We start from the raw sequence: 27,650 nt of genomic DNA on the forward strand, positions 1-27,650 counted from the left end.
ACAGTATTAATCCATGCAGAAGAATATCATCGATTCCCTTCGTGAGAAATGACCACAGTTAACGCCAGGAGGAAATGATGACTTTACAAGTGCTACATCTGCACATTATAAACAAAGATGGATCATATTTACAAGCATAGTAACACCTCTTACTTTTCTCTTCCTCTTTCCCTCAACCCCTCTCACACGTTCTTGCTGTCTTCCCTCTTCTCTCTGTTTTATGGAGTCCAGGTTGTAGTGGCTGGCCAGAGTGCTGGTGAGAACTGAACAAGCTATGCTTTGATTTATCTGTCACAATTGCTTATAATGATTAATGCCTGCACTTGGGGCCACTCTGGGTAATTATGGCCTTTCCAGGTGTATTTATTTATTTAGACCTGTTTGCATTCTGCTTATCACTGAAGGCTCAGATTATTACCACATATCTTCAATTTGAGTTAAAATTCAACCTTTATTTTGTCAGATTCTTTTTTACAATTAAGATATGTTACAATATACCTCAATTAGCCATAACATTAACACCACTGACAAGGTGAATTGAATAACAGTGTTTTTTTATGTTACAATGTTAGTTCTTGAAGTTAATCTATTGGAATCCCCCCCAAAAAATATATATAAAAATAGCCAAGCATAAGGGTCTGAGTGACTTTGACAAGGTGATAAATTGTGAATAGGTGCATTGGTCAGAGAAACTCTAAAACAGCAGGTCTTCCCAAAAAAGTTCCAAGCCATGAACATGAAACGGGGACATGGGTGCCTAAGACACATAGATTTGCTACTGTAGCACGAATTTCTGAAAAATTTATGCCGGCCGTGATAGAAAGGTGTCAGAAGACACCAAGCATTGCAGCAAGCTGTGTATGTGGTTGCACAGCTTGTATGCTTACGTCCGTGTTCTGCTAGAAAAGAATCCTACAAAGGACACCTGAGCATCAGATCAGCATCATGGAACAATGAAATAAAGTTGCCTGGGCTGATGAGTTGAGTTTCTGTGGAATGTGCATGAACTTACAGGAGCTTAAAAGACTCTGGTTAATGTCTTCAGTGTTCTTGTGTAATCTATGCCTTGACCAGTAAAAGCTGTTTTGGTTGCACAAGTGGGACAGATGCAATATTAGATGGTTTTAATGTTATGGCTGTTTGGTATGTGTAAAATGTGTTTTTTTTTTTTCTAAGATGGATAAATAGTGAATTATTCTCATGTTTGACTTGCCATGTATCACAAATCCTTGCAGAATTTATTGCTTTAATTGTCCATGTTCCTTGCGAGTGGGCGCACTGGAAGGAAACTAATCTGCCAGATGACTGCAGGTTATAAACTTTTCATCATGCTATGCATGTATATTACTTTAATATGCATAATTTCCCCTTAAATCTGAAATAAAAATGATTGAATGGCATAAAAGATAGAAATGTGTAATTGCTATTATAGACCTGCTCTATGCTGGTAGTAGTAGTGCAGGCTTTTAATTTTTCTCAAGTGTTTTTAATAATATATGTTTGTGTAATGCAGCTATATCTTCAGTCATTTTCTTTTGAAACAGAATTGGTCATGGTTCGGGCATGCAGCTCCTGCAATGATATTACATTTAAATATTCTGCCAGTATCTATTTCTCTTCAGTTATTATCATTCAAATAATTGAAGAGCAAAACTGCTTGCATTCAAATCGAATCTCCTGAGACCACACTGTTACATTCGGCCTCAGTATAGGAAATGATTTCATGTACTATTAGTTAAAGCATGTGGCTTAATGTGTGAGATTATCATCAGTTGCGCAGTCCCTTAAGGATATAGATATGACTGATCGTCTTTATCCCATGATACAGCATTTTAATCCTGATGGGAGGGCTGTGTTCCAGGGTGACAATGCCTTCGACCACAGGAGCTCGCTAAGTTTGAAAATAATATTGTGTGCTATGACATTTGCAGTCATAAGATTTCAACCCAAATTCAAAACTTTACATTAAATACATTCTATACAATAATATATATAAACATTATATATATATATACATACACACACACACACACACACACAGTCTGGGTATATGTGTGCACTGTGCTGTTCGGTCCGTTGTGTATGATTAGTATTTCTTGTATGTTTGAGTATGAAAGGCTGTTTGCTGTGTGTGGGGGAGGGGGGATTAGGGACCTGTTCTGCTGTGATAAAAACCTGGTTAGTGCCAAAACACAGCCTTGGTCATTAACAAGAGGCAGGATGGGGAACAAGGGATAAAGTACACATCATCCTCTTCATGGGTCACAGCCCGCTAATGGCCGGCATTAAAACAATACACTTATGCAGTGCATTGTTACAGTCAAAGAAATGGTAAAGAAACACATCATGTTCAGTGGCGGTTTTGAGTTGGTGCATAAGTCAGTGTTGACAGATACACGTGAGCACACAGAGGTGCGCTTTGAAATGCATGTCACGTCTAACCTAAGCTATCTTGGAGAACTCAGTTCTTTCTAGTCAGTATGGTGGTTGTAGCGTATATGTGTGTAAGCGTGTGTGAGCATGTGTGTGTGTGTGTGTGTGTGTGTGTGTGTGTGTGTGTGTGTGTGTGTGTGTGTGTGTGCATGCACCTTATCTTACACAGTGTGATTCCTGTTTCTATAGTATGCCAGTTTTCTCCCTTTGGGCGATTTTTATGGTTTTCACTTGCTTAATATTAAAACTCTTGTTCAACCTTAGCCTGATAGTAGCGAATGCCCAGAGCCAAATGTTCCCTGGTCACAGCTTCATTAAATACAATTTTTTTTCTGGAGCCCTTGGGATGATGGTCTCAATTTCCATAGTGCCTTCAACGGACAGACTGCATACTTTTATTAAAATTAGGTTACGTCTTTATTCAAAACCATATGCCATATCCCAAACTGTCACCCCCCCCCCCCCCCCCACACACACACACACATCAATGTTGCACCAAAAACAGCACCTCGTTTCCAGTCTTTTTTTTTTTTCTTTTTTTTTTTTAAGTGCCCTTGTATTTGCATCTCTTGATTGAATATTCACAGTGAGATGTGTCTGTAATCAAAAATATGACTTTGATAGATTTTTGCACAAAAAGCAGGGCTTCCTTGAATTTTTTGTGGGTTTTTTTTGTATCACTTGTGGCTCGTACACCACTGTAAAAATGTACTGTATCCCAGTGTGATGCATGCATTCAGGTCATATTGAAAACCAAACCTGGGATTTTAGGATGAGCTGGGGGTAATGATTCGCAATTATACAAAAGTATACACTTATAAAAGCACAATGTAACTATTACAGGTTATAAAGATAAAACTTATTTAATCTGATTAAAAAAAAGAAAAGAAAACGAGAAACCAGTTCTAGCTCTACTGCATCTAATTCAACTTATGCTAATTTAATAGAATTAGCAGCAATTACACGTTCTTGTCAGTGTAGCTGGAAAACAGTCTAAATGTCGTAAAATTAAGTTAGCGCACAATTATCTTAATTGTTCTGTAAGGGTAGGTTTTAATCGGTCTATGTTAAATTGTTCTGTTACACTGCTAAATTGTGATGGACAGTTTATCCAAGGTGGGCGAATTAAGCTGTCACTTCTACTACAGGTACTCTTGCTTTATCGATTCAAGATACCGAATACTGAAGGAAACTGAGAGAAAGATAATTTCTGTCATATGGTTCAAATTATGTATGACTCTATCTTCTCTATCGTTCCTTTTTTCCTTTTAGGACACCGTATCCTTTTTATGTGTCAATTTTCCTTGTGACAGTTATAATACAGATAATACAATTCCTTCAGTATGTTGAAGTTGCTGTCATTATAAAAGCTAAATCCAATCCATTTTATAACTCCGTTGGCATTCCTGTTGGCTTTATGTTGTGACCTTTCAGTTGGAGAGGTGGATGGTGCCATTTTGTGTTCTGCTTGAGCCATTAGCAGGTTGAAGCTGCTTTCACTATGCTCTAATGCCTTGAGTGGACTGATTATGGCCCAGCTACTGGAGAAGACTGCACACAAGCATTTACAGCACATAAAAGTCTAAGTAAAGCTCAGCATTATGCCGTTATTTTTTTCTTCTTTGCCCTGGTGAGGGAAGTTTTCCATCAGAGTTTTAGACATGTTGTAGTGTTTGCTGTAATGGATGTCATCAAAGGGGAGTCCTGTAAGGTAAGAGATTGGAGCCATCTCTCAAACCAGGTTATTTACTATGACTCAAGCTTGCACTTTGTCTGAAAAGTCTATTCGAGACAAAAATCCAAAAAGCGAGTCCTGTGTTGCTTTTTTTTTCCTTTTTTTCATGACCTGCTAGTTTTAATTCCATCCTAATTATTTCTGTAAGTTTTCAGTTTCTCCTCTTGATTTTGCTCTTGTGCTTGATGAAATTTGGCTTTACAGTATGTGTGTAATTCCCTTATAAGTAAAATAGTTGCTGTATTTCTGTATCTAAATACAATAATTGTGTTTTTTTTAAACACCAAAGTGTTTAAATTCATTGTTTCTGAAATCTCTCAATATTCTTTCTTTCTGGTTTGATCTACAGGATCTAGTGACCAACGTATCTCCACGAATTGTGCGCGGGACAACATCGGGTCCGTTATTCGGCCCAGGCCAGGGCTCCTTCCTCAACATCGAGCTCATCAGTGAGAAAACTGCAGCCTACTGGTGCCAAAGTGTGTCTGAGCTTAAGGCAGACTTCCCTCACAATGTAAGAAACTCATTCACTACAGGAAATCTAATGAAACAGACACTACTGCAGACACAGATAAGCCAGGATGGCACATATATTCAAGTGGAATTCTTGCAGCTTTCATTGGTATCCAGTTGGATTGATAGGAGTACTGATGGTGTTCAACAATGGGTGATTTTAAGGTACTATTTTGTCAACTGGAAAGCATCCCATGTTGTATCAGTTTTAGTACAAATCTGATTCATTAAAAAAATACTATTTCCAAATTTAAAGCAGTAAGGAAGTTGTAAAACATGAAACAATATAAACATCCATACTCAAGCGCTGATGTTCACAACTCCTAAGAAGCCAGGGAGCGAACAGGGTAAAAGTGGCTTGACACATTTTTGAGCTTCTACAGCTGCTATATTTGTTTTCTTTAGCATTCAGGCTGAAGGCAGCTAGCTTGAAATCACAGAGAAAGAAGTGAGATGATGACAACATTAGCAGATTTAACTCTTGTGTATTCATTTATTTATTTATTTATTGATGTATCACAGTGTTATTCTTTTCTGGAATAATTTTTTTCTCCAGGTTTATAGAAGCAAAATAGGAATTGCTTGTTTTTGGTCTGATGATTTATACGGCTTAGTGAATGTTGTTATTAGCGCTATTGTTCCTCTGATCTCTCTGAATTCAGTCTCATGGAAATTACAGTTTGGATCATTGGTGAGTTCAAATGATCATCTTGGCAGCATCTTCGTTGCTGATATTTCAGCTTTCATTCCTTCTATTTTTGCGCCTCATGTGCTATGAGGCACCTGCAATAAAGAAAACGATAGGATTCTTTTTTCTGTAGCCATCTTTGTTCCGTATTTTGTCACAATTTATTTATTTCTCCATTAGCATATAACTCTGTTCAACCTTTCGAACTACTCAAGTGCCCACAGCATAAAAAATAAATAAATAAATAAAAAAGTGAAGAACTGAACCATTTCGGTTTATGCGTTATCCATTTAAACTGCCACACTAACATTTGAGCGCTGCTTGTAAACCTGCAGGAGGGAGCTGCTGATATAGCCAGCCTGGAAACTTGCTATGATTTTACATAATTTAATTTTTACAGTTTTTTTGATCATATCATTGTTCTTGTCTTTAAAGTCCCTGATGTTGTGCTGCTAAAACGACCCCTTCAGCAACAGCTGGTGTGTTTCACTCACTTCAGTAAAGATGGCCCAAAAGCCAGAGTAAATTCACACAGCAGAAAACAAATAATAATGGATAATCATTTATATAAATTTAATTGATTATTTTGCTAAACTGAGAACTTGATCACTTGATCAGAATCAAAATGACTTTCTATTGCCAAGTGTGCTCACACACACAAAAGAAATTGGTCTTATTGAGAGAAGAGTTGAGGTACAGTATATGGAAAAAAATAAAATAGACAGCAGACACGATGGCATGCAAAATATAAAGATCCTATACAGTATATAGAAATGTTCAAGTTTTAAATGGTGTATAGAAATTGTAAAATTATAAAACCATACGCAGGTTAATAAATTGTAAATAGAAAAAAGTATACATATATATAATTCTTGTGTTTACGAGTTCATGTGGTAAAATACTGTTTTTGAGTTCTTCTGGTGCTCTGTAGCGCTGGCCAGAGGGCAGCGATTTAAAAAGTGATCTGGGTATGTGATGTCCAGTGTGATTTTGGATGCTTGTTTCCTAATTTCTAGATCAAATAAAACAGGCAAATTTAATTAATAAAAAAAAACTATTTGCTGAAAAAAGCTCATTGTTAAACATAATTAAGCAAAATGTAAAAGGCTAAAGGAAGTTCCCTTATAAAGCTATGAGACTGCTTCACATGTTTTATACTCTTACTGTTATTTCTTTAATAATTTAAAATATACTATAATGTCAAGTTAAGTCAAGTAGGCTTTTATCGTCAATTGTCAATATTGATGCTTCCTTTGTTCAGAGTTCTGTGCATAATATAAGATTTTTTAATGTTGTTTGCAGGTGTACATGGAAACATCCGATTACACTTTAAACTGTAACAAATTTGCATTAAATTTCTTCTAAATGTGGCAAGAAATTTTTATTTTTTTTCTGGTTTGTTTTGACAGCTTTGTTCTTCTTATTGTTATCTAAGTAATAAGCCTATATTTTGCAAATGAAATTAGATTTCTTTTTTTGTGGGGTTTTTAAACCTTGTGTCAGACCTTTTAAAAATCCCTGTCCTATGTGATGTAATAGCAGCAGTGATCGTTTACTAGTATATTACATTCTACCCGGCTCGTCTATTTCCTCTTACATTACAGGTTTTTTGTGGATTAAATTAATGACTCTTTATATACATATATCTGGGCAGATTTTTTTTAGGATGAACACAATCAGATATGTCAACTAATTGTTGCATTTTTACATTAGGAGCTTTTCTTTAATCTTATTTTGAGCTATATCTCTTGTGCAGTAAATAGGATATACTCACAACCGATTCAAAAACACGAGCTATTGTTTATTATGTTCTAGGTTTTTCAATGCTCTCGTATGAGGGACTGTATAATGTCTTTTATAGACCTATATCCGATCTCTGCAGTTTTGGTTGTTTTCAAATCATACAATTTGAATATAATCTCCGTATTAATTCCTCACTGTCCCGTTTCATATTCACAGCAATGCAAGGCTCATGTTTGCAAATGAAACACAAATATTTATGGTGTGGACCGAGTCCATATCTCAGTTTTGCGCCGCCATTTCTTATTTGTACAGACGGAGCAGCATATGTCGGCTGAAATTACAAAAATGACAACTCAATTGTTCATTTTCTGCGCTCAGTTTTATGTTCCTCTACTTAAGAAATATCAAAGGATTAATTGATTTGGTGGAGACTTTCTGGCTGCAGTCAAAGCGAGCGATATCAGACGCAAGGTCCAGCATTCACTTCTGCGGCTTTGTGAGGAAGATGAAAAAAAGCTGAGATGTGTGTGAGGAGAGAACAGACAGCAGACTCTCCTCAGCTCTTTGTTACAAAGGCTACACTCCACTACATTGTACATCTCTTCTGCAGCATGAATGGAAACAAATCTGCTACAAGAGATTGTGTGTGTGTGTGTTTGGGTATGCTAGAATGAGATTTGTTTATGGACCCATGCAGAAACACTTGAATTTGAAAGAAAATCATATTTGGACGATTTCCATTTGCTAGCAGAAAAGGTTGTTCAGACTGCCCTGCCCCTGGGGCATTTTTTCATTCCACAGCCTACGTCCAAACCTTGTCTAAACTGCAGTTACAGCCCTTGCAGGTCAGAGCTTATGGACAAATTGCTGTGATTGTCATCATCAATGCTTCAAATTTTCCCCCCATTACGAGGGGAATGGCTGCTGCATGGCGTGAAGGAGGGGCGAGGCGCTCTGAAACGTTCTTATATGCTGGCCGAGTGACAGGCTTGAGGTGACTGATCTCCATGGAGACGCTTTGTTACAGTGTGCTGAACGAACAGAGGCGAGAGATAGGCACAGGGTTATTGAGCTGATAACAAGGTAATCCCGCTTCTCTCACAGTCTCCACACTTCCCGCTGCCGTTAACTTGCTTTGCCTGTCTGATGGCACTTTTAGCCCTGATTGTCTTTAATAAACCGGAAAAAAGGATGCCCTGCTGCCATTTTCAAGGACCGCTGTCCCATAATGTGACGTTACAGTGGTCAAAGGTCAGCCTCAAATCAAAATAGAATACTGTGTGCGTCCGTGGCACCGAAAATGAAACTCAGTGAAAAGTATTAATCTCCGTCATCTCCAGCAGCACTTCCGTATCTGCCCTGCTTTCCTGGGCTTTACATTAATATTACCAAAGACTATTTGAGGGTGTATCAAATATCACTTATATGTCAAGGTTGTTTGGTAAATCTGAGCAGTAAATGTCAGGGTGCTTAACTTTATTTGCCCTCTAAAACTTGGCAATATTTCCTGCACTTGTGTAGGTGGGCTCTACTTAGTTCCTAACTGTGCAGTGCTTTTGGGGGAGCCTAATGCCCCAGAGATTTATATCTAGCGGAAATTTGTCCTTGGGGAGAGCAAATCCTCAGAGTTTAATATCCTCCTCTGAAATCTGTTTTCTTGCTCTTTATATCCACAGATATTTCTTTTGTTAGAGACACACTTTCTGTTCTTTTGCCATCTTTTCTGCATCAACTTACAAAAGGAAGTCATGGTCATTTGATAAAGCTGTTTTTAAGATCTAAATAAATAATAGAGCACAGGCTTTCAGCGTGTAGCAGATTTACAGCTATTACTTGGCGATCGAGAGACAGCTATGTACTGTATATAACACGGAAAACAAAAGCAAATGGTGGATGCGGTGTGCTAAAATACAGCATCTTCATTCTTCCAAGAGAATTTTGTCTTGTATATGACATACAGTGCATTATGTGCAGAGTGCTGTAAAGTATGTGAAAGCTTTTTTTTTCCCGACAGCTTTGATTACATAAAACCAGGAAGCAATTATTTAGAAGCTGGTCCTCCAGAACTTGTTTTTATATTTGGCTTGTAATGTGCCAGGGAAAAGAAAAATTAAAATGGCCCAGGCTAATCCAGCCCTAGCATAGGGGCTCTTAGCTAATACCTTCTCAATTATGTCTTTATTGTTTTAATAAACCAGCATGCCTGTAGATTTGTTTTGATAACAATTTTTTTTCTAAATTATAGATATTGATTTTGTGACTTTGAGGAAGGAGAAGAAGGATTGAGTGACCTTTTAATGTCCCGATTTTTGAAATGTGTTGAAACAAAGCAGGGGGGATAAACATGCGCATGCACATCAAATGGTCCAAGTCTACAAAGATAAAATGAATCTGCAATTTGTAAGACTGTCTATGTTGCTCTAATCTGTCTTTTTCCCTCTGTCTCTCTTTCCCCCTCTCTCTCTCTCTTTCTCTCTCTCTCTCTCGCTCTCTCACTTACTCTTTCTATCTGCCATAGATTGTCATTTCCAGCATAATGTGCAGCTACAACAAAGCTGATTGGACTGAGCTTGCCAAAATGGCAGAGGTGAGTCTTTGTTATGATAATTTACCAGCGCACACAGTTGTGAAATTATACTCTCTTCCTTGCTGATAATTTGACTCTTTTGATAGCACTGCCTCTATAACCATTGCTTGGGAATAGAGAGGAGAAAAGTGCGATGTACCACACCTTTCCAAACTGCAAAAGCAACATTCACGCTTATTGCATAAACACCCCAAATATTGAATCCGTGGCAATTAATCTTGGATCTGAAGCGTGCTACATTTAGGCAAATGTTTATAAGACCCAACTGGTTTGTCACTGCCAAGAGGCTGAGACAGATGCCAGAGAAGGAGGGAGGCTCTGAAGGAGTAGAGTGAGAAAGAGAGCTGGGCAGGGAAGGGGGGCATCTTCAGACCAAGCTTCTTCCGGCTCTCCCATCTGTGAGCAGGAGCTCTATAACCCCTGTCCTTTTCTGGTGTCAGTCACGTTAAACCCCAGCAGACCCAGTGTGAACACACATGTACAACGTTGCATGCAAGCACTGAAACTCACAAGTAAACCCAGAGTTGATATTTTATATGGAAATAGATTGAGACCATTCAGTTGCCCCTGGAATTAATCGGTGTTGACTCACATATCTCTGGTGCTTAATTGTGCACAGAAAATGTCAGAAAGTAAACAGGCCCACGTGTCAATGTGTTAATTCTGCTATTGATTTCATTGACGCTCTTGCTCTCTGTTGGACCTCATTAAACCTGACCTGTCAAGCTTCATCCAACCACCCCCCTTCTTCCACTCTGAAAAGATGGACATCTGGTTAGTGCTGTCTCCTTTCTCTTCTGCCCCTCTCTGTATTACTGTCAGGTACCTTTTGCATATTGCACAGTCACAGAGCGGACAAGACACTGATCTAACCTTGTATTGCATTAGGGTTGCCAGTAGGACACACTGTCTTTTCCCTGCATTCATCACCTTGCTTTCTGTTACCTAACCTAGCCCAGGACCGAATCCTAAACCTAAACATAGCTCCCCAAGTGTAGTAGAAACAAAGGTTGAGTTTAAGACTTTACCTTCTTTCTTGCACTCTGGTGTAGATCTGAGTTGCAAAGGAGGTTAGCAGTGCCACTGGCTATAGTTGGGGAGCTGAGGGGGGAAAAAAATAAAAAAATAAGTGCCTTTAGTGCCTTCTTTTTTGTTTCTTGTGGTGTCTTCTGAACTGAATTCATTGTTTTCATCACATCCATAGCAGACTGTTTAGTTACCTCTGCCGGCAAATATGAAATAAAAGACTGGTTTCCATGGTAACTCCATTTTCAAGGAGATTCAACCATTAATTTTCACTTTGAAAATTCTGGAAGGGAACACTTAACACTGTGGCTTGCCCAAGGATACTACTTAAAAGTTTTTTTTTGTTCTCTTTCCCCCCCTTTCTTTTCCATCACACACACGTCAGAGTAAAGTAAATAATTTTTTTCACTTTCAACTGCCCCCCATTACTGCTCCCTCCACACAAATTTCCGCCTGATAGAGAAATATTGCATCATAACCACGAGCTAGAAGCTGTAATTCCTAGATGTCAAAGTGTCTCCATAACCTGTTTGTACTCTATTTTTATTTTCAAATTGTGAGCAGAAATAGCAATGTGACACTGCATATGAAGTATGAAAATAAATTAATGCTTATCGTCAACTAGTACAAACAAAGATTTTAATTTGTAAAGGTGGAATTACATTACATTCATAGATTACAATGGCCATGATTAAACAGCCGTTTCTCACACAGTTCAGAGTAATTAATTTAATATTTATATATATATATATATATATATATATATATATATATATATATATATATATATATATATATATATATATATATATATATATATATAGTTGTGTTTTTTTTTTTGTTCTGGAGCTTCACATTACTAGTTTTGATTAAAACCATGGACACTACATATCAGAAAATCATGTGCACATGAATTTGATGTTTTACCCATCTTTATACATTCTCTTTTCTTTGTCAGTATGCTAAAGGGTAAATAAACAGATTATCTATCGTCAAATGTCAGTGAAAACTCTCCTCTTTTTAATCTAATGTCTCTCACCTTGTAGCTTGTTTTAGGACTGATGAGCTGCCTTCAGCTTAAAGATTTACATACATGCATGTGATGAACCCCAGCAGAATATTTTAAAGAGACAGAACTGGTTCATGATTAGAAAACTAGTAAACCAGTCCTGGATTTTTCATACACTTACACTATATGTTGATCATATGTTTTGTCTGCTCCACTATTTCTTTTAAGGTCCTGGAATACTGTGTTGCATTTTGAATGCCCCAGTGTTAGTGTGTTTGAGATGTCTGTGAAAAGGCGGATCATTGTGAGAATATGAGCCTGAGTTCAGAAAAGCCTCAAATCAGTCTTACATTACAGGCACCTTTTTACTTTCAGTCATGGCTGACTTCCCTCCTGTTTGTTCAACATCTATCTAGAATCTGTTCAGGCTCCATGTTGGAATATGTGTGTAGATCTTCGCTTTCTTTTGTGGTTGTGCTCCTGATACCCTCTGATATCAAGCCAACCATCTAAAGTCTATGACAGGGATCTTGCCTCATCAAGTTGGGAGCTGATAGCCCAGTGTCATCTTAGATAAAGAACTGCTTCAAGCTCATGACCTTCTTGTGTAGTGTACTTATGATTGTTCTGCTTTAAACTGCTGTGAATGGGGGAATAAACCAAAGATGGCACTTTTTCTCAGATTTCATTTGGCACTACTGTTTTGCTTTACTAGGAAAATTATATTTACCATGAAATTTCCTCTTAGGTGTCATGTTCGGTCATTTTTATAACACATTATAAATGGGTAGAACATCAGTTTGCCCTCATGTTAGTGGCAGATTCTCATTTGCTTAAATCCGGTATCTCAAAAATATAAATTGGACATTTACCACTCATGGTGCAGAAGAGGAGTATAGAATATAGTACTAACATGTGGGTTAGAGTGGAGTGTTTAAATTGCTGTGTATGTGAGGGGGTAGTGGTCTGTTTAAGATTAGGAAAATAGGTGTAAAGCTATGGCACAAAGCCTCTCCTCTTGATCTTTTCATCCTCTCTGTATGCCCCTTCACCTCCTTTCCACATATTGCTGTCTTTATAATTATCTATTCTTGTGTTTCTGTCTCTCCTGGTTTGTTCTCCCTATGTTGTGTTTTTTAATAATGAAGCATTGGAGGAACAGAATCCAACCTCGCCGGCACAGCTGACCAGCTTTTCTCTATAAAGTTTTGCTTAATTTTGGCCACGTTTTCTATGTCAATCTCTTTTAAGCCTGCAATGACAAATGGTTTTCGTGTGCTCTTCCCTTTTAAAGCTGCTTATTGTGATCTGCTATGATAGTGTGCTTAATTCATTGTGTGTGTGGCCTTTTGTTGTGTGGAAAAGGGGGAGTGTGAGGCAGCCACCTCCTGTCTCTTGCCCTGTCTATAAAGGGCTTAAAGGAAGCTGGGTGAAATTAAACATTATTGATAATTGGCTTTGGGATCACGGTGCATTGTGTCCATTTTGTACCTGCATTTGGCCCTAATTGACCATGAAATCTGAAGCCTAATCCAGGGCTGCCATGCTTCCTCCTCTTTCCAACTGACTATGATAAATGGCTTCATCCTGCCACTTGCTCCTCTGCACTTTGTAAGGCTAAAATACTTATTCTTCTTTTCCCCTCTCTAATGGCTGTCAGTCTGTGGAAAATCATAAATCTACAGCCGGAGTCACTCTGTCAGGTTTGTGGAGCTTTTGTAATTGTTTAAATCCCACATGTGATGTGGTTTAAAGCCCCCACGGATATGTAATTGCCTGTCAAGCGCCTTTCCTCCTCAGCCACTTTATATGCCCCACTCCACAGGTCTACATACAGAGCAGCATCTCCCGTGCATCCATGTGGAACAGTTATCACTTGTCTGATCTATTTTAGTCCTAATGTTTCAGTCACTGTTGGTTTTTTGTTTTTTTTTTTATCTCTCATTGGCATACATCTCTCCTTTTGGATACAATTAATAAATAGCATTTTTATTTTTTATTTTTGCATGAAGCATATTTCACTGATGAGACTTGCATATGGACTGAGATCAATGTTGCCACTTTTATATGAAAAGCATGAATTCATTGACTATATTGAAGTAACATTTGCATAAATCTGACCCTTATACAGGCTTCTGGAGCTGATGCCCTGGAACTTAATTTATCCTGCCCTCATGGAATGGGAGAGAGGGGTATGGGACTCGCCTGCGGGCAGGTACATCCAACACACCCCACTTTGCACCTCATACATACTGAGATCCATGCTAAAGGAGCATACACTCTCTCTATAAGAACTTGACTTGTCAGTTGGTGAGTGAGCTGAGAGACTACTAAACTACTTGTATATACACTATGGTTGAATATTTAAACTTATTGAATTAAGCTGCTGAAAAGACACACATACAGCATGTATAGCATATGAGGTGAACATCTCTACAATATTATACAGTGTTCTAGTGAATATCATACCTGGCCAGGCTAACTGCTTTCCTCTTCTAGAAAATTAACATATTTCATTAAATATAGAAAGAAAGCATTTCTTATTGATGGAAATGGGAATATGTCAATCCTCAAGGATTTTGTAGAAATTCTAAATATCAGTGTAATAACGTAACTCGTTTTGTAAATCAGTCACGGAGGAGGTGTAGTCATGCCTGAGGTAAATGTACCTCTCTGGGCACTTCACAACATGAAATGAAACTTTTATTGTCTATGTTGTGAAACTTTGATGACAGGTACGATAGGGAGATCAACCACAATCACCCACTAATGGGTCTTGACTCCAGGGAGTGTTTTGCATGAGGGTCTTAATAATGCACCTTTCCTTTAACATTGCATTCAATCAAAGCATTAACAGAAATTAATAATCCATAAATGATTTAGCTGTTTGTAAATTGTTTTCTTTCAGACTAAAAACGCAGTGCACTAGGATTAATGTAGCGTTTATTCTTAGAATATTAAGTGCACCTTTTCTCATCTGCAATGCATCTCTATCTATCTATCTATCTATCTATCTATCTATCTATCTATCTATCTATCTATCTATCTATCTATCTATCTATCTATCTATCTATCTATCTATCTATCTATCTATCTATCTATCTATCTATCTATCTATCTATTTTATATACACTCATTGTTCTCACCATCCCCTCTATTATTAACGCCTGTACATTTCTTCACTTTTCTAATAAACCAATCATTTGAAAATGAAGCATCAGAATGTGAAAATAGTGTGATCTCTGTGACTTTAACCATGGTACCAGAAGGGCTATTTCAAGTACATCTCCCACACAGCAATGTTTAGAGTTTACACAGAATGTTAATATAAAGAGGGTTTGCAGGCTGAAACAACTTGATGAGAGATATCAAAGGACAATGGCCAGAGATGTGTGTGTTGTAAGGAAGTCTATAAGGACACCAACAATCACTGTTCGCAAACATGATGAGCAGAAATGAATCTCAATATGCACAACACATCAAACTTTAAGGTGGGTGGAATACATGAGCAGGAAACCTCAACAAGTTCCACCTCTGTCAGCCAAAAACAATAATCGGAGGCTTTCATGGGCTCAGATCCAATAAAACTAGAGAGTTGAAGACCAGGGGACTTTTCTCTCTAATATTGGCCAGGCTGGGTGAGTCTGTGCCCATGATAGCCTCAGATTCTTGTTCTTGGCACATAGGAATGGAACCTGATCCACATCATTGATGTTTTGTGCATTCTAAGATACTGTTTGGCACACCACAGTTGAAAAGGGTGATTGTATGAGTTACTATATGCTTCCTGGCAACTCAAACTGATCTGACCATTTACCTCTATTTACAATTAGATGTTTCCACTCACAGAACTGTCACTCACAATGCTTTTTTGTTTTTTGCTCTGGTCTTTGTAAACTTTAGGTTTTCTTTTTTGTTTAGTTTTAGTTTATGGAGACAATCCCAGGAGATCAGCAGTTTTGGAAATTCTCACATTACAAACAACCATGCCACAATCAAAGTCATAGAAATCATATTTACTTTTTCTTCACTGCATGAATGTGCAGGTATAAAGCTGTTCCTGAATGTACAGTAAGTAATGTTTTGGTGGCCAGTGTGGTTCTGTTTGTTTCCTTTTAGGGCATTCAATATTACATGGCATGTTCGGATAGCTTCTTCACAGTTTTAAAACAGTAAATCTGGGTGTTTTGTTATGGGTCTGTTTAAAAAATTGGAAATTGTGCTTTCTGCTTCTAGCCGCTTTTGACACAGCTTGTCACCAAGTCTGTAGTGGTCAAGGAAATAACATGAAAACCTGCTCTGGCAGCAACACGAATGTCAGATAGCTGAAACAAAAACAAAATCATTAAATGCAAAGCAGAAAAAGCTTTTTGTTTAAGATAAAAGGGCTGTTTGAAGCACCAGAGTTGGCCTTTCCATCATGAGATGCTTCCATCACACAGTCAGACTTTTCTCACTGTTTGCATTTTCTTTTCTAGAGCCTGTGTCAGATAAATACAACAGATCTGCTGTTCACATCCTGTTGAATAACTATAGTCCAAAACAAAGCATGCCCAGTCAAACACTGCTTTCATCTTTTATTCACAAGAGCAAGCCAGTGGAATGTAATGAATGAGGCTTTGCTAGGTGCAACATAACACAACACAACATAACGCAACACAACATAAAATGGATATGAACAATATTGATGTGTTGGATGTAAGAAAAATGCATACGGTTCTAAATGACTTTGACAAGGACCAAACTGTGATTAGACAACATGTTCAGAGCATCTCCAAAACAGTAGGTCTTGTGGGGTGTTCCTGGTATGTAAGATTAGTTTCAATAGTGATCCAATAAAGGACTACAGGTGAACCAGCAACCGGCTTATGAGCACCCAGTGGCTGTGAGCCACTGACAATTCCTGTCCTGTCCTCTCCTGTCCACTGCCGACAGCTCATACAATGGGCAATATTCTGCAGAGTCTGATCTGTGTGAGCGCATCTATAAATATCTTTTTAGATACTAACGAAACGATTCACCATTAATAATACACTACTGATTTTGCAGGTCAACTGTGTTAAAACAGAAATGTGACTTCATTCAACTTGCCTTTTTTATGTGCCACTACTTTTTAAGTGAAAGAAAAACTCCATAGAAATCCATAAAAACAGTCAAATATTTTTCAGCATATAAACATGTTATTTATTTAGTATTATGCTGTCTGATGGTGGATTCAATTTGTCCAGCTTGAAGATGATTTCTGCCCATCTTCAGAAGTCCATCACCTATTAATGTGTGTGTGTGTGTGTGTGTGTGTGTGTGTGTGTGTGTGTGTGTGTGTGTGTGTGTATGTATACACACACAATATATATATATATATATATATATATATATATATATATATATATATATATATATATATATATATATATATATATATTTATTTATTTTTTATTTATTTTTTTCCTCCAAAATTAAAAGCACACACTGTAGATGCACAGCAATAACAGACAGCATTGCTTTTGATTCCTTTAATAAGCAATAGAATACCATAACCCTGATGAATGAAATAAATGTTTGGTGGAAGTAATGATATCATCTGAAAGACAAACATACCTCATTGTATGTTACAGATACTTTTAGATCCTTATTCACCATGGGTTGATGAAACACGTTTTTTTTTCCCCCTTATTATTTTTTTTTCTCCTTTGATTATGTGTTATACTACAGGAAATAAAACAGGTTTTCTCTCCTAACAGAGATGGAACTATTTTCCACTGCAGCACTCGTAAATTTAAAGAGTTATATCCGTTTGCTGTAGATTTTCTGCTCTAAGACAAAAAGCTAATCAAAGCTGCCGGGCCGCAGGCAGGTAACCTCCATGTGAACTAAAGAGAGGCAATATCATTTAATCACACCGTTTGGCACTTCCTCTACTAGCTGGGGAAAAACATTATTTCTGACTACATCAAAAGAGAGGCAGAATTTGATTTTAATGGGATATTAATATGCAATTTCCCCCTAGTGACTGTGGTGAGCTTGCACACTATAATGTTCATTCTTTTCTCAGAGCTGTTTTAAAATCTATTCACCATTAGAGATGATTTTTGTTTACTTATGATAAGCATAAATACATGTAATGATATTATTATCTTGTTTACTGATTGAGGTTTCAATGTTCTATTCAGGAAGCATTACATTTCCTAAAGAATTTGAATAGAAGCCTCAGAACCTCACCTCAGTATGGCTGCCATGCGCATTATCGCTATTTTTGCTTTTTGACTACTTGGTGTGACCATGTATTTTTCTGTCTGCAGTTTCTGGTCTACTCATTTGACTTAAGCACAGTTACTAAAATATCAGGTTGAGGGGGCATGTAAAACACCTCAGTGTTTGTGACGGATTAAGATCTTCCAGGTATGAGGAGTCTTTATTTCATTGCTCTTACTTGTTTTTGACTCAGCATCCATTGGGAGCTCATATTTTTCCCAGACTTCAATACAGCTCCTTGGATTCACAAATTAAAAGCGGCGCAGGCTCCCACAACTATTTTCAGCCTACCAAACAGGACCTAGTGGCACACTGCTTCAATCATCCCTCCTACGGGACTTGCCGACTACTGGCGCTTAACGAGAGCGCCCACCTGCCGTGACCTTGCATGGCAAAATTAAAATTTCAGGTGCAAAGCCACTCTCCCTTTTCCACCGAGCTCTGTTAAAACCTGAGCCCCTCCTGTCTTTCTGCCTGAGGGTGCTAAAGACCCTCTCTCTCTCTCTCTCTCTCTCTCTCTTTTGACCCTCTCTCCTTGTTCCCTCTCTCCACTCACCCCCCGTTGTGCTGAAATGAATCCCATGCCGGGCTCCACCTGCCCTGCGGTGACAGCACGGGGGAGAGAGAAAATAAATAAAGAATTCTCCACGGAGACACCGTGCCCCTCCTTTAATTTCATACTAGACCTCCCCTCCTCCATGCAGCCATTCCTCCTGAACAGTGCTGCCGGTGTGAGTTCGCAATTCACTCAGCTCTTATTGCTGCTCACCGGTCGATTTTCTTTGCTGAATGCTCTTGAGTGGGACTGTAAGCTCTCCGTGTCTGATCATGTGCCCACGAGGCACTCTGGCTGTTGACCATGTTCCTGATTTTGCGGTACCCTGCTACAGGTCTGCATCGTTCCCAGGCCATTAGTGGCAGGTTCTGCTGAATTTTTTTCCCCAGTCCTTCTGCCAAAAAAGCAAGACTGCCATGCATACACACACACAAACAGATGTCGGGGCAGTCCAGTCATGCATGCAATGTTGTGTGTAGCGGACTGCATGGAGGACCAGGGACATGGTTCCTGGCCTACAGACTCATACTCTCAACCCCATCTGGCCTGTAATAAGCTGTCACAGGCAGGCCTCAGAGGGAGCACGTGCCCACTGTGAGAGCACAGTTCTTACAAGCAGCATCTGTTTGGTGGCTGGTGCCTGGCTGCAGGCCACGACCTCGTCTCTTTTGCTGGAACAGGCCTAATGCAATTTTCCTGTGACCCCTCTGGGAGGAAGGCCAGCTTTTCTTTCGGTGCGGCTGTGTTCCTGCTGTCTTCTTTAAAGACTAACACCATTCTGCTCATAAGAAGCCATGCCCTCAGGATGCTAGACGCAGAGTGCACCAGCACCAGGCGCATGCTTGCCACAAAAGTTGCCTGACTCATATACTGTAGTTGTGTATAATATAGAAAAACCTCCATGTAGGTTTTTACTGGCATGCATTGACCAGAGGTATCGTACACATAGATTGTAGACCAGAACAGCAAACAAATGAATTTTGGAATCTTCAGTCTAAATTGAAATTGGACTTATATTTGGATATATTTGAAAACCGTGTGCATCTCTGTTAATCTGCTGGGGAGAAAACCAGAGCATAAACTCATTGCAATAAACATTGCAATAAATGTTTCTTATCAACAAAAATTTTTTTTATATTGTAGATTTTTCCATATGAACTAATAAAGAGGGTGCACAGTTATAGAAGTGAATGATTATGCAATTTTATTAAAAATATATAATACTGATTAAGGCCATTTAATTTTTAATTTATAACCTAGCAAAATGTGGAAATGCTTATTGGCCAATGATTCACATTATGTTCATTCAGATGAATGCTGATAAGTGAACACACTGCAGAGCAGGTGAAGTGCCACTGATGTACTGAACAGGTTCTTCTGGTCTTAACTAAAACAAATTTGAAAACTTTAGTGTAATATTTACATGCAGCCTGTTTTTAACACTAACATTAGATTTGTATCTGAAGGTTTATTCATACAGACGAACGTTACTACAGGTTTGTAAAAGAACAGAAGGCACTCTTTCCTATAACACTGTAGTGACATCTGGTTTTGTTGCCCGGAGTTCAAGATCTGCTACATCAACCAATGAATCTCCCCAAGACGCCAACAGCGCGATTAACCATCTCTCAGGAGCTCAGATATTACAGCTCCTTCACTGGCAGATGGCTCGGAGCAGACTAGTTGAATCCAGCACTCCAACCTTGTTTATACCCTGTTTAAGTCTTGAATAAATCAAGACAAATTGCTATGGATGACACTTGCTGGAAACACAAGTGCATAAATCCAATATATTCTGGGGAAAGAAATACTATGTATGAATTTTATCTATAACACAGTAACCTTTTCTGTCCTTCATCTAGAGCCTTTAGAAAGTGTGTGTGTGGCATATCTTTTAGGAGCAAGTACCATCCTTCTGTCCATGTCTCTAAAGCATATCAACAGATACACAAATTCTGAATCTCATAGGAGAAAATGGCACTGAATTACCTAACATGTCATGGAAATAGAAATGAAACAGTCTCAGGGACATTTTTTTTCTTTTTTGTGTAACTTATTCTGACAAATCAATACTGGCTAATGGTTTTAAAAATCAAACACTAACCTTTCCTCTCTGCCGGAAACTGACTTCAATGTTCCATTTTGCACATGGACCTGGTAAATCACACATTTTGTTTTTTGTACAAGCAAGCAAGACCAATTGCTCAATAAGATATGTATTAATAGTTGCTGGATTCGACAAAAAAAAAAAAAAGACGGCCATTCTGTTGAAATGCACAAATGATAGAGTTTGCTAAAGGAAAAGGAAAACAGGGAGAAGGACGCTGAGAAGCAGAGACTGTTATATGAATGTTCTGCTTCTAGTTTCTGTGTGTGGAGAAATAAAGATAGAAAGAAAGCAGTAAAGGCTGCATTATGTAATGAGTCTAAGATAATGAAAGGAAAAGGTCAGCACAAACTGTAGGAAATCAAATGCCATTTTGGTTAAAAGTTATGCTAAAAATCTCAGCATGATCAGAACTTTTACAGTTCCTAGACCCTACAGGTCTAATAGCAGCTTTGTGTACACAACTGGCAAAAAAACATAGTATTCTATGGCTTGAAGTAGACTGCCAAAGATTTGTTCTTACTTAACTTATATAATTATTAAAGAAGCCTATTATTTATCTTGGTTATGCCACTATACCTCAGTCACTATATATTTGTCAGAGCATTAAATAACCAGAACATAGGACAATATTTCATTTTTAGTTCTTTGTTTAATACCCTCAATGCATGCTGTGGTTTCAAGAATGGAAAAAAAGGTTTTATTTGATTCTGATCTTGCAACACAAAAGAAAGTCTTTTTTCTTTTTTAAATAAAGGTTGTATTTGACTCATGTGAAAAGGTTCATGCTTTAAAATGTGCCTACTTTGGACATGGGGGTTGAGTGCACCTGGTTGGAAAACTGTAACTTAGTCAAGATATATACCATTTTTAATATTGTTTCTTTTAGTGAAAAAATATAACAAGTCTAAGTCTTAGATAAGTTTCTTTGAAGGCCTGTGTAATATATTGTATGTATATAATACATCATACTCTACTGTATATAACAGGAGATAGATAGATAGATAGATAGATAGATAGATAGATAGATAGATAGATAGATAGATAGATAGATAGATAGATAGATAGATAGATAGATAGAGAGAGAGAGAGAGAGAGCGAAAGAGAGAGAGAGAGAGAGAGAGAGAGAGCGAAAGAGAGAGAGAGAGAGAGATTTTTTATTATATACATATACACTTACAAGCCCATGATGATGTCTTTGATATTGTACCTTTGACTCAGTGTTGTGCATACAGAAATAATTTTTTGCTCACTATAGTTATGGAGTGTGGTTATTGTGACAGTGACAGACATCCTGCTGACTGGATTTATTTTTCTGCATTTTCTGTAAACTGTTGTTTGTAAAAATACCAAGAGTTTCAAAATGTATAAATTACATCCATACCCCTTATTCTAATGTTTAATGTAAGCATTAACTGAAACTTGTGACCTGAATCTTTATGATTTTATGGATTGTGCTGCTTCCACATAATTGGCTGATTAAATATTGCATGAATTAGTAAGTGTACCGGTGTTCCTGTGTAGTTGTTGATAGTATGTACTGTTATATAAATGTTCAAATTTTGGTGCTTCTATAGACTATATTATACACCATATTTCCTAAAAATGTAAAATGATATGCAACATTTTTACACATTGTCACCAAGTAAGTATTTTGAAGTATAATATTGTAAATCATCCGAAACCATATTGTCTACTATCTATACGAGACTTGAACATGTAGTTGAATGTGTTTAAATGTGTTAAGTTTAAATATGGATACAAATCGAATATGTGTGTGTTTTTGTGTGTCTGTTTGTCTGTGTGTGTGTTGCCTGCATTTTATGCATTAAATGTGTTGGGAGAGACGCACAAATATATTTGAGTGAGCGATCGTGCAGCAGCCGTCCTTGTGTTGCTGTTGGTTTGGTGGTTTGGCTGTCGTAGATTTAGACGTGGTTGTATGCTTGAGCAGGCTGCAGAACTGCGCTGAGTGTGAGCACGTCAGACACTGAGCAGCCTCTCCTTCCTCTAAACAGCCAGACTGACAGGCCAGGAGATGTCTAATAAAGCGTGAATCCTCCTGGAGCAGCAGTTCACACTTATATAATCCCTCTATCGCTTGCGCTGAGGATTTCGCTCTCCCTGTCTCTCATTCATCTCTCACACACACCGCCAATACAGACTGCCAACGTTAAGTTGCCCTGTTTTGTGTTTTTGCACATTTTCTTCAGCTGTGTGTGTGAATCACTTTGTTGTTGTTGTTGTTGTTTGTTTGTTTCCCCAACCACATATGAAAAGGATCCAGAGCTGGTGCGGAACATCTGCCGCTGGGTACGACAAGCTGTCACGATCCCTTTCTTTGCCAAGCTGACCCCTAATGTCACCAACATTGTGGATATTGCCAAGGCTGCACATGAAGGTAGACTGTTTTTTTTTTACACCCATTTTATCACTCTTAACCAGAACACTGATCAATAAATAAATCAATAAATAGATTTTACATTAGCAGATTTCGCAACTTACAATCGTGTTATTCCATCCACGGGGCACATTTTCGGTTATGTTGATAGTAAGCTTTGGCACAATGACGAGTAGCGATCAGGTGAGAGATGATTGTGTAATGGAATGACCTGGCAGCATGGGGTTCGATGCAAGCCCTACATTATCCCACAATCTGCAGCTTTTTTGCGAGCTAGCTTTCACCTTTTTCTCTTCCTCCCACTATGTGGCTAATTTTTGAACCCCGTGGGTGTAGGTGGTGCAGATGGCGTCACTGCTACCAACACGGTCTCAGGCCTGATGGGACTGAAGGCAGACGGCTCTCCCTGGCCTGGCATCGGCCGAGACAAGCGCACCACATATGGCGGCGTGTCTGGTAAGTGTCACCCATCTCACTGGATCCATTTGCTTTTTCCGTAGGGACAGCACCGCCAGATCGCGGGAGTGTGCAAAATTATTTATTTGAATCTGTTATTTGCAAGTAGAAATGTGTGGATTTATAGAAACACTTGTTCTTTCTCTTTTCATTTGTAACTACAGTATGTTTGTGTCAATTCCGGGCTTACTTTGGAATAAATGCAGTAACTCAGCTGTAGCTCATGTAAGTGTGTGTGTGTGTGTGTGTGTGTGTGTGTGTGTGTGTGTGTGTGTGTGTGTGTGTGTGTGTGTGTGTGTGTGTGTGTGTGTGTGTGAGTGTGTGAGTTGCTGTGCAGGACTGCTGGACATTTCCTCTAATAGAAGTGACAGATGGAGTCAAGTGAGGCTGAAAGCTAATACTGCCTCTCTTCTTTCTCTTATTAATTAAAGTGTACAGATTTTTCAGTAAAAGAACCAACGTGTCTTAACAGAATGATTTGCTAGGTGTAATTTTAATGGTTTAAAATGTATTTTTAAAGACAAGAAACAACCTGTTCTCTTGCAGCGCAACAGCACATCTGGTAAAGCAACTGTTATTGCATATTGGATTATGGTTATGCTGAGCAAACCACACTTCCTGACAGGCCACTCTCAAAATACGTCGAAATTTTAGGAAAGTTTTGTTTTAAGAAAAATTTTACTATTTATCTCAGTATTTAGCAACCAGGCATCACTTATGTTTTTTAAGAGATGTAAATGTTGGATTTTGCTCCCAGATTTGGCAGTAATTGCTTAAGCTCTAGTACTCATCCAGCAGTGGTTGCTCGACAATTTCAGTATACATTCAGAAGGAGACAATACCGCAAGTGTATCTAATTTCCCAGGCATTGTAGTTCTTGAAAATATTCCTGATAGTATCATTTTCTCAAGTGTTGTCATTTGAATATTGTCTCATGTAAGTGTGCAGTAAGGGCTTTTGAAGGGAGGAAAAAAGCACATTTCCAGAGTCAGAGCGGCGTGCTTCAATGGCGGGCTGTAAAACAAAGGTACTCTGGTTGCTATGGGATGTTAACATTGTCTGCGGCAGCATCGCAGTTCAAGAAAACATTAGACTGATGTAATTTCAAAAGAGTGTGTTTTTTTCCCTCTACTGCACTGCAGGGAGTGCAGCCTATGTGTTTCATGTGTATTTCATGTGCTTCTATGGCTTCCTTATTTGATATTTCTAAGATTACTGTACAGACTCTCCTCCTAAAAAAGCAATGTGATTTGTTGGATCACCTGTTCGCTGTGAGTTGTTCTGGAATGGATAGTGTGCCCCCCCACCCCAAATTGTGTCTGCTGGAGTGTGAGAAGCCTGATTGTCTGCTCTCACCTCCTCTGTGCTGGAGCCATTGCACTTCATCAGAGGGCAGCGTGAGCTGCTGTCCAGTCAGTGGTATGCTTCAGCCATGTGCTCAATAATTCATGTACATGCTGTTGCTCCCCCCTCCTCCTGGTATGGATTCTGCTGGTCGGTTGCGCTGCTGCTTCGTTAATGCTATTTATGAATCAGGATTTCTTTTTATTGTGTTTTAGTGAATGTGCTTGTTTGTGGACAGAATGACAACTGTTAGCATGACATATGAAGACATCCTGTTGCAGGCCCATTCCTGTTATCCTGTTACTCTCTGCTTTGCCACAATGACTGGGATTTCAAGAACAGAGGAAATGACAGAATGTGGCCCAGAACCTGGCCCAGCAAAAAAAAGGAGGCATTAAAAATGAATGGAGAGACTATTGTGCCAGAATTTTATGTAAGCAAAACTACTTAGTGTCATCTTTTTCCTATTTAAGATTAGCCTGCTGGGTTTTGATATGCCACAGGAGTTGAGCCTATCAGGACTTGCTACAGTTCTGTCTAGCATCCATTCTCCTACAGGCTGCAGACCTATGCCACACTTCCACGGGCCCATAAATCACCACAGCCGTGATATATGGGATTTGATGTAAAGACAAATCTGTCACACTCCTGTGAGCTCGGTTTTTAATGCTATGCTGCAAGTACAGTATACACTGTATTTATGTGTTTCCAAGAATTCCATCCTCAAATAAGCAATGTGAAATTTGCCTAGCGTACTTTTATCATATCTATAGCAGCTTTGTAGAAAATAGAACGAAGAGGGTAAAAGGGCAGAAAGACACTTTTTTTTTTGTTTTTTTTCCTTCACTCTGGCTGTAGCGTAAGGAGCTACTACTTGCACATCATTTCTGAAATGATGAAAGATTTCTTATCTTCACCTTAGTTCACTGCACTGTGGTTATTCAATTCCTATGTGTAACAGGTCAGTGGAAAACACATACAGCCTCCTGTTAGAGAAAATATTCTCCTCCTGTCTGTTGGCTACTAAAAGACAGCCTCAAGCCCCTCCACCTTAGTATGTGCGCGTGTAGGTTTTTTTTTTTTTTTTTTTTCTCGTAGCTGATACATTTTGTATGTCTCTGAGATCAAAGCTGGGCAAGGTCTCCTTTGCCAGGCTTCTTCAGCAGGCTCTAGCTCATACACTCAAATCTCAAGTTTTGCTGCATCTCCACACTACAGAGTCAAGAACTGTGGTGTCAGGCCTCTTATTTGAAACAGAATTCAGGAATATACATAAATTTGTTGTCTATCGAAATATTTTGGTGCAGAGTATAAAGAAAGATGCAATGTATCTTTGATTCACATAAAGCTCTCAAAGGGGTTTTTGGCTTTTTCATATGAAGGAGCTCAATGTACTATATAAAACACACTGTAACAAGCCCAGTTTATACACTCTATATATGGAAACAAAGCTTCAAATGCCAGAAGGCTGAGGATTTGTATAAAATCAAAATCACATGTCTATAGTTTCCTTATTAGGGTCATAAGTGTTTCTTCTCTGTAAGCATGGCACTACATTTATCATTCTTCTGTAAAATTCTAGGGGAAAATAAAAAGATTCATTTACAGATAATATTGTGACTGGGTTTATACAGTCATCCATTGGTTAGGACATTGCAGAGACAAAAAAAATAATAATAAAAGCCACAGAAATTTCTGTAAGGTCAATTTATTGACCTTTATTGACTATTACTTGATCTTGATTAATACAATTCTGAAACTCAAACATGGACCTGGCTTTGAAATTGTTTGGGTTTAATAATTATGAGAAAAGTGTTGACTCCCCAGTACAGTACATTGAATTCACAATTAATGTAGCATATAAGCAATTAATTCAATCTAAACATTATATTTATTATATGTTAAGAGTCTTTAAATTGTTTTTTAATTATTATTTATTTCTTACATATTTTTACATTAATTTGTCAAAATTTTGGCTGTCTGTGAGCTTACTGCTTACTACTTATCTTCTCTGCTTTTTAAGCATGGCAAGCTTCTTAAAATTACATTAGATTGCAAGCTTTTACTTTAGTCTAAATCTGAACAATGCCATATAGTCATAATAAAATTTGTGGCTAAATATCAACCCATAAAACGAATAATAACAATGACATTAAAATATGCAATTATAACAGTGTCTGTTATCTATTTTTAGTTTCAGAGTTGGTGAAGAATGGGAGCAGAAATAATTTGCAAATTAGACTTAATAGAAAGTAACAAAGCAAATGTTTTGGATTAAAATGTCATGTAAAAAAAAAAAAATTCTTAGAAACTATCTGCAAGATTCTTTGTAGACATTCACTATATTAACAAAATTTGTAGACACCTGATTATAAGATCCATATGTGCTTATGAAATATGTGGTTGAGGTCAGAGCTTTTCAGCTGGCTACTCAAGATCTTCCATTCAAACCCATGTAAGCCATATCTTCATAGACCTGGCAATGTACAGGGGCACTGTTATGCTGGAACAAGTTTGGGTCATCTTGTATAGGGCTCGCATCCAAAAACATCCTATAAAATGATGTACCTCCAACTTTGTGGTAACAGTTTGGGGAAGAACCACGCATGGCTGGAAAAGTCAGGTGTCCCAATTCTTTGATTTATATAGTATATAAAAAAGGGGGGAAAAACATGCTGCAATACAAGAAATGAATAGATCTCTATGAAGCAAACTTCCACAGTAAAGTATATTTCTGTTCTTTTGCACAGTTTATTTATTCTGTTAGTAATACCAGAGAATATATGGCAACTGAATAAGA

The 27,650-nt window shown here is 38.1% G+C and overlaps 1 protein-coding gene and 1 long non-coding RNA gene across 2 annotated transcripts in view; one reads left to right on the forward strand and one right to left on the reverse strand.

Moving 5' to 3' along the window:
- The window catches only part of dpyda (dihydropyrimidine dehydrogenase a), a 139,977-nt gene that overhangs the window by 85,978 nt on the left and 26,349 nt on the right, over positions 1-27,650 (forward strand). Inside the window, exons 14-18 of the mRNA XM_083550841.1 lie at positions 4,518-4,682; positions 9,631-9,699; positions 13,866-13,949; positions 22,930-23,050; positions 23,387-23,506. Coding sequence (XP_083406967.1) covers positions 4,518-4,682; positions 9,631-9,699; positions 13,866-13,949; positions 22,930-23,050; positions 23,387-23,506 — 559 coding nt within the window. The remainder of the gene's footprint in view (positions 1-4,517; positions 4,683-9,630; positions 9,700-13,865; positions 13,950-22,929; positions 23,051-23,386; positions 23,507-27,650) is intronic.
- LOC310726828 lies at positions 17,405-21,696 on the reverse strand. Its single transcript, XR_014533835.1, has 2 exons — positions 19,501-21,696; positions 17,405-19,439 (listed from the first exon to the last, which is right to left on the reverse strand). It is a non-coding gene; the product is annotated as an uncharacterized lncRNA (long non-coding RNA).

The sequence above is a fragment of the Silurus aristotelis genome (genome assembly GCF_946808225.1).
Source record: "Silurus aristotelis genome assembly, chromosome: 1".
Lineage (NCBI taxonomy): Eukaryota > Metazoa > Chordata > Actinopteri > Siluriformes > Siluridae > Silurus > Silurus aristotelis.